Genomic DNA, 15,081 nt, shown 5'->3' with positions numbered 1-15,081 from the left:
CTGTTATGGAACCAATGGGACATATGAGGACCTCCTTATTAAAAGTAGTGACTTCAGATGAATTTCTTTTCTTAAAATGTTTTATTTTGACAGTTTCAGATTGGCAGACATGTTGTAAGGAAAGTCCAAATAAATAATTCATAGACACTCTTCACCCAGACTCTTATCTGTTAACATTTTACTACATTTTCTTTCCACTCTATTTCAAGGCAATTCAGACACACAGAACAAGTCGGTATTAAGATATGCCATTTCCTAAATAATCTGACAATCATTCCCCTCTATGAGAACCCCTTTGGCAGGGACCTTCCTCTTTCAGAGACTACTCCCTTGCCCTCCTAGCCCCTCCCGCTCCCTTTGCCAAGAACACTGAACAGGAAGAAGTGTTTGCTCAGGGATGCTGGTGAGACAGAGACTGTGTGAAGAAGGAAGGACACTGCCCACACACAAGGAGCCTGTTCTCACTGGAGGGGCCTCCACCCACCACACCAAGCACCAGGCCCCTGGGAAAGATCCCTACCTGTGGACCAGCCCAGACTTCCGGGGGGACATCAGGTGAGTCTCCGCCTGTCCTCTCTGTACAGATTGTTGGCTCTGCTCCCAGGCCAAGGACCTCAGGGACACTTGTCCTGTCTGTCGGGCTCCTGGCATAGTTTTTTGAAGACGACAACTTTTGAGAGCTTAGTCCGTGTAGCCAAGACTACAAATGAAAGGCCCGGGGAGCAGGGATCATTTCAAGGTTAAGGATTCTCAAAGTCCAGGAGAGGGTTTATTCATCAGACAGAGTTTAAGAGCTGCAGATGGGAACAGGATTGAGGCTGAGAACGAGGGATGGCGGAGGAGAGGCAGCACACCAGATTCAAAGGTTCCCAAGGAGCACAAACTCCTCCCTGTCTTCTGGGTATGTGCTGGGTCTTCTCCTTGCACCTATCAACGTCATGCCTGGCTTCCCAGCCCCCAAGGAGTGCTCTGAGAGTCTGGTACATCCCCTGCTGGAAAGAAGCCTTGTCCCAGATTCCGATGGTGATATTGTGCTCTCATGCCCACAGGCCTTCTCATCTCCTGCATCATGAACTGGCACATGATAATCTCTGGGCTTATCGTAGTGGTGCTTAAAATTGTTGGAATGACCTTATTTCTGCTTTATTGTGAGTATCTGACCAACGTCTTACCGCCACTCAGATTGTATTGTTCTTGACTCTTCCCTTAGGATGCAGGGTTGAATATAAAGAAAGGTTAAATGCTCAAGACTTTTCAGCTGAGGGCAACTGATGGCCCTTCTCATTCCCGGACACACATAATGAGCAGGGTTCCTTGGTCTACCTTGGAGATACAAAACAGAGTAGTGTCTGATGGTTAGACTCCCACACAAAATTTTTGCCACTAGAGTATTTGTTGGGTAATCTGAGCTGAAGTACTCAGCAGTGCTTGTTACAGTTGCTAATTTGAAAATACAGCTCCAGTCCAACCCAATGATAAGCTGTGGGATGTGCTAAGTCGCTTCGGTTTTGTCTGACTTTTTGCGACCCCATGGTCTGCAGCCCACCAGGCTCCTCTGTCCGTGGGGATTCTCCAGGCAGGAGTATTGGAGTGGGTTGCCATGTCCTCCTCCAGAGGATCTTCCCAACCCAGGGATTGAACTCAGGTCTTTTAAGTCTCTTGCATTAGCAGGTAGGTCCTTTACCACTAGTGCCACCTGGAGCTACATTAAAGGTTAACAGGGTTTTACTGGGCAAGATACTTTCTTTTATGTACACAGAGACTAATTCATCCAAATGTTCAGAAAAAGAGGCCTCACATCAAAAGATTTTACCACAGTTGCAGCAAGTAAAATCTTCTCCAGCCTCAGAACCCTGTGGGGAAGATAAATGAGGAAGGAAATGTGATTTGGAGGCAACAGTTGGGTAAGAGGTATCGACCATATGGCCCAATCTTAAGGTGCAGTTTCTACCACATAAGATAGCAGGATGAGAATGAGTGAATATATCCACAGGAAACACATGCCCATCTTGGCTGACCCAAGTCAGAGAGCTCAACCTGTCCCACTGACAGGCGCTATGTCCCACCAGCCCCACAGTAATGTCTGTCTATAACACTCACTGCACAGCCACCTTTGCGGCTGAGTCAACAGCTGATTTTCCTTGCAGTCCCACAGATTTTTGGCGAAAATAATGTCATCTTCATTCCCACAGAGAGCTCTGGAACAGGTAATGTACATAAAAATAACCTCCTCTCCCCTCTCCAGGTTCTTCTGTGCTTAAGTCTTAAAGCCCTTTCTCAAAGCCTCCTTCCCCTAAACATTCTTCTGTAGAATGAGTTCATAAAGAGCTGCTAATTGTTATAAGATGAATGAGTTCCCAAACTCCTATGTACAACATAGTGACTATAAGTACTAACAGTGTATTGTATGCAAGGAAATTGCTGGAAGAGTAGATGCTCAATGTTCTCCCAACACACACAAAAAGATGATTATGCGAGGTGATGGAGGAGTTAACTGACCTTATTGTGTTGATAATTTTGCAATAAGTACATGTATTAGGTCATCATGTTGTATATTTAAACTTATACAATGTTATGTGTCAATGAGATCTCAATAAAGCTGGAAAAGTAAAATAAATGCAACACACCCAGAAAAACAAAGATCTTCTAATTAATTTTCTTACTTTTAGAGATGAGAAACCAAGACTAGACTTGGTGAAATTTCAGATCCTGTTTTCCTCTTGGGAATGAGGATGATTTGTGTATAACTAGTGTAATGTGATGGGAAAGTACTTTGTAAACCCTGTCATTTAAAGAATTGTTTAAAGAAACCCATGCCCCACAAAAATCATCAAAAATTATATTCAGCACCTTTTTTTGGTGCCAAGCAGTATGCTAGACCAAACACAGAAGGAGACTGAAAACAGGAGAAATTAGTCAACTATCATCTATAAAGCACAAAGTCCAATGCCAGAAGCTATGGGGGATAAAGATATGTCAGGCACAGTTCTCCTTATGAACCCCACCTCCTCTTGAAGCTTTTCCAAGGATCTCCTTCTTACTTGCTCTTAAGACAAACCTATTACTAATCACATATTTATCAGAAAGATAATTTCTTCATCTTTGTAGCAACTGAGGCACCCAGTAAGTGTACAGTGAGCCAAAAGGAGGAAACGCTCATGAAATATGTATACGGTTCTGTTCAGTTACAGTCCCCAAGTCATTTCTAATGAAAACCAGGTTATGCTATATTACAAAGAACCTTTGAACAGGGGACTGAAATAAAAAGTGAATGCTAACTTGCATGTTTTATATATGATTGTAAGTAGCTAATTGGCATCTGGGTAAACGAAACCGGTCTTCAGCAACTATGGACAAACAACTGGTCCATTGAGGAAAAGTCTGATCGACCCCTGGAGCCACTGTAACCATCCGCTCCAACAGCCAGTGTTCCCTGAAAATAATGAGGCCTCTTGGAGGCCTACTGATCCCCCTCTTATGTTTAAAGAGATGAATGGACCCTTCTCTGCCCACAGGAAATCTCTGGGGACTCCCCTGGCAGTCCAGTGGTTAAGACTCTGTGCTTCCGCTGCAGGGGGCATGGATTCAACCCCTGGTCAAGGAAATAAGATCCCACACGCCATGTGGCTTAGCCAAAAACAAAAGAAAACCTCTGGAATGTCCATCTGCCTCCTTGTCTGCCAACATCCTCTAGTTCTGAATTTTGTTCCAGTTAGCACAGTCCTTAGAGCTGATAATTGCTGATGAGAGAGAGTCAAGAGCTGCCCATCAGGACTATGGGTTTTCACATAGGGTTTAAGGCACACCCCAGCAGTGGGGAGAGCAGCAAAGGTGCTATGTGGAGCCTAGAGAGGAAGTGCTCCAAACAGCTCTTTGGGGAAAACACTGTAAAAGGTATAGATGAGAAGGAATAGAGAGGTTTCCTTTCTGGTACTAAATGCATCTATTCCTTTTCCTTTCTTCTGCTCTTTTTCTTGGCATCTCACACTGTCAAAAGTATATGTGTGTGTGCTAAGTCACTTCATTCATGTCTGACTCTTTGCGACCCTATGGATTGTAGCCCACCAGGCTCCTCTGTCCATGGGGATTCTCTAGGCAAGAATACTGGGGTGGGTTGCCATGCCCTCCTCCAGGGCATCTTCCAAATCCAGGGATCGAACTCGCATCTCTTACGTCTCCTGCATTATCAGGCAGGTTCTTTACCACTGGAGCCACCTGGGAAACCTGTCAAAGGTATATATGAGACACCAAAAAGAAGACATAAAATAGGACCTGAGGCAGGTCAAATAATAGTAGTAGTTGGATGGAATTTCCAAAGAAAAAAATCTGAAAAATTCCAACACAGAGTGACAAAGAGTCCCTTGTTAATTCCACTGTCCATTCTGGACATCTGCTGTGACATTTGTGTATCACATCCATCATCCAGCTGTCTTCAGGTTTTCTTTTCATTTCAGTTCCGCAGATTTTGGGGAATGGCACTGTCAGCTTCACTCCAACAGAGAGCTACGGAACAGGTACAGTGCGTGCTTATAACCCTCTCCACCTCCAGGTTCTTAGGCAGTGAATTCTTAGAGACTTTTCCCATTGTCTCCTTTCTTATGAAACTGTTTGACTCAATGGGGCCATAATGACCTTATTATCATTCCCTTCATGTTACAGACAGGGAAACTGGGGCCAAAGTGGATGAAATTTCTTCCTGGATTGAAGAGAATTGTATTGATATAATAATTATAAAGAAACCCACAACCTACTGTCTTATGATTCGCTCCCAAGGTGCACACCCAAAACCCCACTAATTTCATCCTCTCTTTTCTTGGATTTCTGTAGTCTGCCCCAAGGGGTGGGATTTTCATCAAGGAAGATGTTTTTTCTTGTCCAAATCGGAATTGTCTTGGAACAAGAGCATGAACTTTTGCAAAGAAAAAGGATCCACGCTGGCCATTGTCAACACGCCAGAGAAACTGGTGAGCCCATGGGATGGTACAGAAAAGCAGCATCCCCTTCACCAGCCTCCATGGGTGGAGTTGAGTTGATGGGGCAACCTGATTTTGTGGAGCAGGGGATGGGTGGGGGTGGGATGGAGACGGGGTAGGAGGCTCTTCTCAGTAGCAGTGGGGTGTGTTCCTTGGGCCTATTTGAGCTAATGAAATCCACACTCTATGGTCTCTCCCATGAGCAGTGTGTTGGGCAGGGGCCAGGATATTTAAAATACAGGGAATGACTAAATGAGCTGATGTGTATAAAGCTTTTAAAACTACGGAATTCTTCACAGACATCAGCTGTTAATATTTGATCCCAATCAGCCTAATAAGTAAGGAAGTTTTTAAATAACAAAATTAGTAATATGCAAAACAAAGAATCAGGTCATAGTATTGGGATTGCAGTGTGCAATTATGAGAGTAAAAATAGCTCACAGTATGTAAAAAGCTTTATTATCTCTTTTTATCATAATAACAATTCTGAGGAGTTCTTCATATTTTATATAAGGAAAAACTAGGAAAGCACCTATACTCCAATAAAAATTATATTTTAAAAAGTGAATTTTCATGCTTAAATAAATAGAATAAAATTGAAATATTAAAAACTAGGGCACAGAAAAATAATTTGATCAAGGTCACATACCTACTAAATGACAGCACATGAAATTGAATTCAGATCTCTCTAAGTCCAAAAACCACACTCTAATTAATTTTAGGTCTTCCCAGGTGGTGCTAGTGGTAAATAATATGCCTACTGATGCAGGAGACAGACATAAGAGCTGCGGGTTCGATCCCTGAGTTGGGAAGATCCCCGGGAGGAGGAAATGGCAACCCACTCCAGTATTCTTGCCTAGAGAATCCCCATGGACAGAGGAGCCTGGTGGGCTACAGTCCAGGGGGTTGCAAAGAGTTGGACATGACTGAGCAACTGAATTTTAGGCCATAATTTTAGTTTACAGTTACCTCTCCTTCAAACCTAAGTATTTGCTGAGCACTAAACATTGTGCTGCACACAGTATTCTAGCTTCTTTCTGCTCTTCCCTTCGCCCTTCCTCTAAAAAGTCCCGTGGTGGTGAAGAGTTTATGAGAGCATCTCTGTGAATCTCTGTAGTAGGTGCCCAACAGTGAGCAGGGATAGTGATGATACAGCTCCTCTAGGGCTAAGGACTCAAGTGGGAAGGGGAAAATGCCTTAAAGTAGAAAACCAAGAGCAAGACAGAGGGCAGAAAAGAGAAAAAGGAAAGAAGAGAAGAGGGGAATGGGAAAGAAAGTCCATAATCTCTTTTCCTCTACTAAACCCTTAAGAGTTGATGCATCTCAAAAGCAATCCTTGGCATTCTCTGCCACTCACACTCATGCTAACCCCAGAAAAAGCTCATCACACCAATGGCTTGCTGATGACTCTCATATCCATATCTTCAGTTCCCTTCCCTAGACCAGATTTGTATCACATTCCACTTTTATGTCTCAAAACCACCACAAACATACCATGCTTAAAACTAAATCAAGTGTATTTTACCCCAACTGCTCCTCCACTTGTATCCCAAATACTGATGAGTCATCATGTCAACCGAAATGGAACACTGACAGTTTTCTGGGACTTTGTCTTTTCTCTTCCTCCCTAAATTAGCTGCTAACCAAGTTCTTTCCCTGCTATCTCCACAGCAAATCATTCAGCTCTCCCCTGGATTTCTTTGGGATTCTTCTAACTTCTCTCCTTGCCCCTAGTTTTGCCACTTCTTACCTATCCTCCACAGATCTGACTTACTAATTGCTCTAAGGCTCTAAACTGTCTGTGCCATTTTCCAAAATGAAATGAGTTAAAGTCCAGTTTCCCTAACATGACATGTAAGCTGTGTGTGGTCCAGCCTCTGCCTTCTCTCCAGTCCTGTCTCTGAACCCCCTTCCCTCCTGTTTCTGCACCAACCGAATTCAGCAGCTTGTAGTTCCAGAGATGCTCCAGCCTGTGGCGCTAGTGGTAAAGAACCTGCCTGTCAATGCAGGAAACGAAGAGGAGCGGGCTTCATCCCTTTGGGTTGGGAAGATCCCCTGAAGGAGGAAATGGAAACCTACTCCAGTATTCTTGCCTGGAGAATCCAATGGACAGAGGAGCCTGACGGGCTACGGTCCATGGGGTCACAAAAAGTCGGACACAACTGAAGTGACTGAGCACACACGCACACTCTGCAGTCTGCCTGTGATCTAATGCTTCCTTTTCCAGGAAGTCCAATCCTGACCCCACCCCCAACCAACACCCCCCCACCGCCCCCCCCACCCTGCCACACACACACCCCGCTCCTAGCACTTGCCTTACAATAGCTATCTCCCCAAATCCATCTCACATATTACCCCATCTACAGTCTTTATATAGACTCCGAAATCCAGGTATAATTATTCACTTCCTCCTTTCTCCCTGGGCATGCATGCGTGCTAAGTTGCTTCAGTCACATCTGACTTTATGAAGCCCCATGGACTGTAGCCCACCAGGCTCCTCTGTCCATGGGATTCTTCAGGCAAGAATACTGGAGTGGGTTGTCTGCCATGCCCTCCTCCAGGGGATCTTCCTGACCCAAGGATCCAACCCGCATCTCCTGTGGCTCCTGCACTGCAGGTGGATTCTTGACCTCTGAGCCACGGGAAGCCCTCCTGGTCCCTATCTAATACATATTTCCTAAAAGCACTACACCTGGGATACCCTACTATGCTCGTCAACTCGTCTATCTTCTCTTACTAGATCTGTGGATTTTCAACATGTTGGGATAACTGATGTTTTCGAAATAGTGATGAAATCTATTCATCTCTTTCCAGAAACATTACATAAGCACAGTATTTTGAATAAAATTCCAGCGGCTTTATAGATTCCTGTAGAAACCATCCCTGCTTCTAGAAAGAGACAGAAGGTTTAAGAACCCTTGTATTAGACCATGGGTCAGCAGACATTTTTTTAAACCATAGATGGTATATATTTTATACTTTTCAGGTCATATTTTCTCTGTCACAACTACTTAATAGTGCCATCATAGTTCAAAAGCAGCTATACACGATATGTAACAAATTGCCACGGCTTTTTCCATTAAAGCCCCTGTTCCATTATAAAAATTTGCTCCAGTCTGAATTTGACTCACTGCCCATATCTTGCCAACCCATTTTAGATCAAAATTTTTTTTGAAAAGAAGCAAATTTATTTCTGTATCTCCAACCTAATACAATGCCTGGCACACAACAGATACTCAAAAAAAAAAAAAAAGTTTACTAAATGAGTAAATCTGGTAACCAAGTTTTAAAGATAAGGAAGTATTTCAGGGAAGAAAAATATTAGGAAAGGAGGAATAAAGGCAGTAACCATGGGGATGGAGAGAATATTTAAGTGGACTTGGATAGCCACTGATAATGGGAGGAATGTGAAGAATACAGGAGAGTCCAGAGGGCTCCCAGGTTTCTGGCCAGAGTGATTTGTGACCCATTAATTCAATGCAGAAGGTAAGATATCTAAGGTCAGTGTCATTTTAGCAGGCACTCAAGCAGTTCACTCCAGTATTCTTGCCTGGAGAATCCCATGGACGGAGGAGCCTGGTAGGCTACAGTCCACGGGGTCGCAAAGAGTCGGACACGACTGAGCGACTTCCCTCCCTCCCTCCCTCCCAAGCAGTTCAGTTCAGCTCAGTTGCTCAGTCATGTCCGACTCTTTGCAACCTCATGGACCGCAGCACGCCAGGCCTCCCTGTCCATCACTAACTCCCGGAGTTTACCCAAACTCATGTCCATTGAGTCAGTGATGCCATCCGACCATCTCATCCTCTGTCATCCCCTTCTCTTCCCACCTTCAATCTTTCCCAGCATCAGGGTCTTTTCCAATGAGTCAGTTCTTCGCGTCAGGTAGCCAAAGTATTGGAGTTTCAGCTTCAACATCAGTCCTTCCAATGAACACTCAGGACTTATCTCCTTTAGGATGGACTGGTTGGATCTCCTTGCAGTCCAAGGGACTCGCAAGAGTCTTCTCCAACACCACAGTTCAAAAGCATCAATCCTTCGGCGCTCAGCTTTCTTTATAGTCCAACTCTCACATCCATACGTGACTACTGGAAAAACCATAGCCTTGACTAGGCAGACCTTTGTTGGCAACTGATTATTTCCTGTGGCATTATCTGCTTTGGCAACACACTTTTAAATCTCCCTGTTTTCCCTTGCCAAGTATTCAAGGGATTTACTTGATCCAGTCTTGCTGCTGCTGCTGCTAAGTTGCTTCAGTCGTGTCCGACTCTGTGCAACCCCATAGACGGCAGCCCACCAGGCTCCTCTGTCCACAGGATTCTCCAGGCAAGAATACTGGAGTGGGTTGCCATTTCCTTCTCCAAGATGATCCAGTCTTATTTGGAATGTAAAACTTCTGGCAATGAAAACAATCCTATGCAGAGTAGATCAAAGAAAGGTGTATTTGAAATTACCCTTTTTTAGATGGTATAGTAGCCTCCTCCTTCATTTTCAAAGCATCAGCATCACCCGGGAGTTTGTTAGGAATGCAAATTCTTGGTCCCTTACACCAGACTTACTAAACCAGAGCCCAGCAATCTATGTTTTAACAAGACCTCCTCATGATTTTGATGCTCTGGGTAAAATGAGAATCACTTCTCTAGGGCTGATGGGCAGTGCCAGGGATAACCAGCCCTGGAGTTCTTTACTTGTTTCCAGAATCAGATATAATCATGAGTCCACTGGCACAAAGGAAGCAGCAGGAAAGAACTTTTTGCTGATTGTTTTATCTCTTTTTAATTTCTAGAAATTTCTCCAGGACATAACTGGTGCTGAGAAGTATTTTATTGGCTTATTATATCGGCCTGTAGAGAAAATGTGGCACTGGATCAACAACGCTGAGTTTAATGGCAAGTACGTGAACATCTCACAGTTTTCTGGGATCTTAGCTGCGTCTAGAGACCAGACCCAAGACTTAGTGGGTTTGCCCTGGAATAGCACAAAGGCTGAGACTTAGCTGCACGTTCTCTTCCTCTCCTTTATTCCAACCCACTTATCTCCAGAGACACATTTTTTGGGTACATTTTGTATTATGGAAAATATCAAATATTTCTGAGTAGAGAGAACTGTTCATTCAACAAATTATTTTGTTCAAATCAAGATCCAAACAAATCCACATACATATCAAGTTTGATACATCACATAGGTATCTTTTAACCTAGAAATCACATTTTTTTAACTAAGTTCTTACAAGTTCCCCAGATGTGGCTTCTCTATCTAAAGAAAGGTTATTATAAACAACTTGTCTATGCCTTAAAGCTATTAAACTTTAACTCCCAAGAGCTATGTCCTATGTATCATTCCATGGACACAGCCATGGTGGGGAACATGACACTCCCAGCGGGCCTATGAAAATGGTGAGTCAGATAGACAGCAAGTCAGTTCCCCAGACTGTAACCAGCCTCTCACAGAGAGGAGTAAGTTAACATTCATTCAGGCCCTTGCTAAGCACTTTACACATCATTCCTGGTAGTATTCGCAATGATACTATTAGGAAAAGCCTTTATTGATTCCCACTTAACAGACAGATGAATTGAGGATGAGAGGCTTAGAAATGTGTTGAATATCACAAAGCCAGGGTGTGGTAGAGCTGCAGTTCGACCCTGCATCCACTTGGCTCCAAAACTTATGACCTTCCCATGAAACCAGACTCTTTCCAGTCAGACTGAAAGACAGTTAAAACAGGTATGAAGAGACCAACCAAGTTTTTCATAAAGCCAGCTGGTGTCCAGGAAAGGAAGAGAAATCTCCTTCCTCTTTCTCCTCTTGGGCCTCCTGTTGAAAACATAGGACCTCCAGCACTAAAACATTATGTCTGGGAGAAAAGGAGACGAACAACCCATGAGGTGTTTCTAACCAAACAGAGTGGGTTAATCCAAGACAATGAGTCCGTAAAAGCTCACAGAAGAGATGACAGGAAAGCATTAGTTTTTGAGGTGGATTTGGGGATGCTGCTGCTGCTGCTAAGTCACTTCAGTCGTGTCCAACTCTGTGCAGCCCCATAGATGGCAGCCCACCAGGCTCCTCTGTCCCTGGGATTCTCCAGACAAGAACACTGGAGTGGGTTGCCATTTCCTTCTCCAATGCATGCATGCATGCTAACTAAGGTGCTTCAGTCGTGTCCGACTCTGTGCGACGCTATGGGCAGCAGCCCACCAGGCTCCTCTGTCCATGGGATTCTCTAGGCAAGAATACTGGAGTGGGTTGCCATTTCCTTCTCTGTGGGGATGCTGAGGGGGTACCAGAACCAGGAAAAGGAAAGGCTGAAATGATGGGCCTTAACCATGCTTTCTTTTCCCAACTAGCGTTACCAATCAGGGTCAGAATTTCCACTGTGTGACCATAGGCCTAACAAAGACATATGATGCTGTTTCTTGTAACGTCACCTACCGCTGGATCTGTGAGAAGAGGGCCCAATGACGCAGTTCTCCGTGGCCTCTGACAAGAACAACAAATATACTCCAGAGACAGCAAAAGAGCATATTGGCAATTGGGACTGATCCAGGAGATACAGAACATCAAATGCCTACGTCTCTCTTCCACAGGTCATTGGAGAACCCCCTAATAGCTCCTCAGTGCCAAAGCACCAGGCCCTCCACAAATATACTTGCAGACACACAGCTGAGGCAAACTCCTCATTCTGAGTCAGCAATTCCCTGAGACCTTATTTCCTGTGAGAGTCACACCCATGGCTTTGGATCTGCATGGGTCAACTGATCAAATGATCTCTTTATCCATCTGTCTACTAGTAGAGGTCCTTGGCCATTGGGGGAAATCAGCTTCTGCATTCCACTTTGGGGGACTGGATATTATTAATATCACCAGGAGACAGACTCAGTTTGATGGAGACAACTGGTTGATACAGAGATGAGATCTGCTTCTATAGAACCAAGGATTTCTGACTGATCAAAAGGCTCTGTTTTGTCCTCAGAGCACCTGACCATACTACCAGGGAGAAACTACAGACTGAGCAGGTGTGAACGTTATTTAAAGAATAGCAAGAGTCGAATAGGGATAAACTCAGCTTCTGGAGCTCACTTTTCTTCCCAAGAGACCCCTGTTCTCATACCCTCCAGCCTGCCTGGGGAGGGACAGCAGAGGCCCCCTTCAATCTGCTTTGAGGCCAGGCCTAGGAATGGGCTTGAGAGCTAAGCTAGGACCAGAGACAGCACTGTTCATGGGAATGGAGAAGGGGCTGGGCAGGGCAGGAATCTGCTAGGAAACCTCTCTGAAGACTACCTAACACCCAAGATGACCACACTTCAGAAAACTGAGTCTCTGTTCTTCAGCAAAGTCCTAAAGAAACATGCTAAATATTTCCTTGATCTTGGCCTGAATCTCCATTTTAATGGGTTTTGATGACCTGACTCTGTTTGTTGAGTATATATTAAGAATCTGGTATAGTTCCTTGGGTCCCAGTAGTCATAATACATTCCTGCCTGCAGTTCTAGAGAGATCGTGCTGCCAGGTACAATCTACTGACCCCAAAGACACCAGCACTGGTTGGTACCAGACTGACCCAGGACTGGTCCAGCTGACCACAGAGCAGAAAAAGAGGAGGACTGCTGGACTCTCAATGAGACACTGGCTGGATGCCAGTTGTGGAAATGTGGCAGAAAGGGAACACCAGGGACACAGGAAAACCATGTGCAGGACGAAAAAGAGTTCATTTGGCCATACTGAAAGAAAGGCAAGAAAAAGGTAGATAAGTCTTGTGGGCATCCTGTCTGTCCTCTGTACTTGCAGGAAGACATCAGCTACAGACCCTCCTCAGTACATGGAAAAGAGAAAAGAAATATGTACGTGTTTTAGTTTAACAAGAATTAAGCCATAAGAATAGACTCATTGGAAAAGACCCTGATGCTGGGAAAGATTGAAGGCAGGAGGAGAAGGGGGTGAGAGAGGATGAGATGGTTGGATGGCATCACTGATTCGATGGACATGAGTTTCAGCAGGCTCTGGGAGTTCGTGATGGACAGGGAAGCCTGGCGTGCTGCAGCCCATGGGGTCGCAAAGAGTCAGACACGACTGAGTGACTGAACTGACTGACTGAAGCCATAAGGGAAGTCTGTATAAAACTACTAGAAATTATAGTCACCCAAGTAAAGAGATCACCATTTATGTCTAATAAAAATGTACTACAATGATTGTGAACATCACTTTATGTATGTCAAATTAAATTGATGACCGTTTTATATTTTATACAACACTAAGCTCTGTTTCTATATTCCTAGGCTTCCCAATTTGGGTTAATTAGCATGGCCACTTACAATGTTTAAAAATGAGATTAATACATTATGTGTTAAAACTTGCTTTAAGGAGGTTATTAGAAGCATTGGGCTGGCCAAAAAGTTTTCATTCAGGGTTTATCCCAAATGAATGTTTGGTCAGCCCAACAATTTGCATCTTGGTGGAGTGGATGGTGGAATGATATTAGAACTCAATGGAGATACAAGCTCTCTGATGGTGTCAGTGACAAGCAAGTGCTACAGGGAAGGAAGGCGGGGGCGCTGAAAGTGTGGTAAAGAAAAGAATGAACAGAATTCTGAGCTAAGGTAAGCCCTGGGATTCAGACAGCAAAGGAAAACCACAACCCTTCTGTTTGGCAAAGGGAGAACTGAGGTTGCCACACTTCCTGTTTTATGACAGAATGAGTTGCAGACTTTTATAGTCAGGAAATGTAGACACTGAGTGGTTTGCCTGGTGGGCGGCTCAATTTTTCCCCAAGAGGAGCCAGTACTTCCACACATGTTCTAACCACAGGGAGCTGGGGTGGGGCTGTTGGTGAGGGGAGCTGGGAGCAAATATGTGGACTTAGGTTTAAGTTCATTACTGGAGAATGGGCTTCCCTGGTGGTTCAGGCAGTAAAGAATCTACCTGCAATTTACGAGACCCAGGTTCGGTCCCTGGGTCAGGAAGATCCCCTGGAGAAGGAAATGGCAACCCACTCCAGTATTCTTACCTGAAGAATTCCATGGACAGAGGAGCCTGGCAGGCTACAGTCCATGGGGTCCCAAAGAGTCAGACACAACCGAGTGACTTTCACTTTCACTGGAGAATGGGGGGAGGGTTGCCGAATCCTTAGAAGGGTAAGCAACTGTAGCCTTATTGGGAAGCAGTGGTATTATTTTTTTTAAAAGCAATGGAAATTTAATAAACTATTGGATTAGAGTTTTGATTGTGCGTCCAATATGATATGTGAATCCATATGGATTTCTTACTCTTTCTGTGCCTTGATTCGCTTACCTATAGCATGGAGCAGTAATACCTGGCTCACAAAACTCTTTTAGATGTATATGAAATAATATCCACACTGTGTGTGTATTTCAACAGCAGTACACAATGAGGAAGATTTGAAGTTGAGATCTTCATCCGAGAAGTGGCTCTTTAATTTGCAAGAAGCTGAATGTAGGCAAGACGCCATTTCTCAGAACCTGTTTACTCCTTCACAATATGGGAATAAAAACCTGCCCATGTCAGGGAAAGGTGGCTCAAAATTTCTGTGGCCCCCTGGACATCAATGCCATGTTTTCCTTGTCTCTGGCTTATGCACAAATTTCTCTTCCTCTCTGTGTGACCTATGGGTCCCAAGACTAAACTCACCGATCCTCTTGTCCTCAATGTTGACAAATCAACATGGATGGATGGATGACTAAAGGCATCAGGGATGGGGAGCCTTTGCCCATTGTCCCTGCTGCCAACCCCCCACTTCCAGAGCCTTTGTCTTCTGGTTAGTCCTACTGCACCCCCTGAGCCTCCCGCAGCACAGACCAAGTAATAGTGCAGTAGAAGTCTTAGCTCTCCTCTACTATCCCCTCACCTCTGAATGACATGGTGATTTAGGATTCACCAAAGTCTCCTGCAGTGGGCTTCCTTCTGACCATCTTCACTACCAGTCATGAGTCTGAGGCAGCAGAGGTATTTGAATATCTCTAAAGCTACAGTTCATGGTCAGTGTCTCTCAACTGCAGGTACAAAGAACTGACTCAATCACAATGCTTCATTTACAAGGCATCCCCACCTTTGGTACATGCAAGGTCTTCTTCTATGTACATATGACCTCATGGGACCT

At 44.4% G+C, this 15,081-nt stretch overlaps 2 protein-coding genes across 3 annotated transcripts in view; one reads left to right on the top strand and one right to left on the bottom strand.

Annotated features, from left to right (window-relative positions):
• LOC145523659 (maltase-glucoamylase-like) overlaps positions 1 to 15,081 on the bottom strand; it is a 340,029-nt gene that overhangs the window by 214,255 nt on the left and 110,693 nt on the right. The gene's annotated exons all lie outside the window — the stretch shown is intronic.
• Positions 372 to 13,222, top strand: CLEC5A (C-type lectin domain containing 5A). Of its 2 annotated transcripts, XM_081534409.1 has the most exons (7): positions 372 to 555; positions 1,050 to 1,148; positions 2,148 to 2,207; positions 4,455 to 4,514; positions 4,828 to 4,964; positions 9,757 to 9,863; positions 11,315 to 13,205. In XM_081534409.1, exons 2-7 carry the CDS (start codon positions 1,070 to 1,072, stop codon positions 11,427 to 11,429), a joined length of 558 nt encoding a protein of 185 aa, XP_081390535.1. In that variant the 5' UTR covers positions 372 to 555; positions 1,050 to 1,069; the 3' UTR covers positions 11,430 to 13,205. The 2 variants fall into 2 exon arrangements, with proteins under 2 accessions (XP_081390535.1, XP_081390536.1); XM_081534410.1 differs by lacking the exon at positions 2,148 to 2,207 and having other exon boundaries at positions 11,315 to 13,222.

The sequence above is a fragment of the Giraffa tippelskirchi genome, chromosome 10 (assembly GCF_054371585.1).
Source record: "Giraffa tippelskirchi isolate mGirTip1 chromosome 10, T2T-mGirTip1v1.2.pri, whole genome shotgun sequence".
NCBI lineage: Eukaryota > Metazoa > Chordata > Mammalia > Artiodactyla > Giraffidae > Giraffa > Giraffa tippelskirchi.
This window is presented reverse-complemented; position numbering and strand designations above follow the sequence as displayed.

What these genes read in the sequence shown, in the direction of transcription:
- CLEC5A (XM_081534409.1), top strand. Translation starts at nt 1,070, where the DNA reads ATGAACTGGCACATGATAATCTCTGGGCTTATCGTAGTGGTGCTTAAA. An exon ending in AACAGAGAGCTACGGAACAG is followed by an intron (nt 4,515 to 4,827) that starts GTACAGTGCGTG and finishes GGATTTCTGTAG; the next exon opens with TCTGCCCCAAGGGGTGGGAT. An exon ending in TCAACACGCCAGAGAAACTG is followed by an intron (nt 4,965 to 9,756) that starts GTGAGCCCATGG and finishes TTTAATTTCTAG; the next exon opens with AAATTTCTCCAGGACATAAC.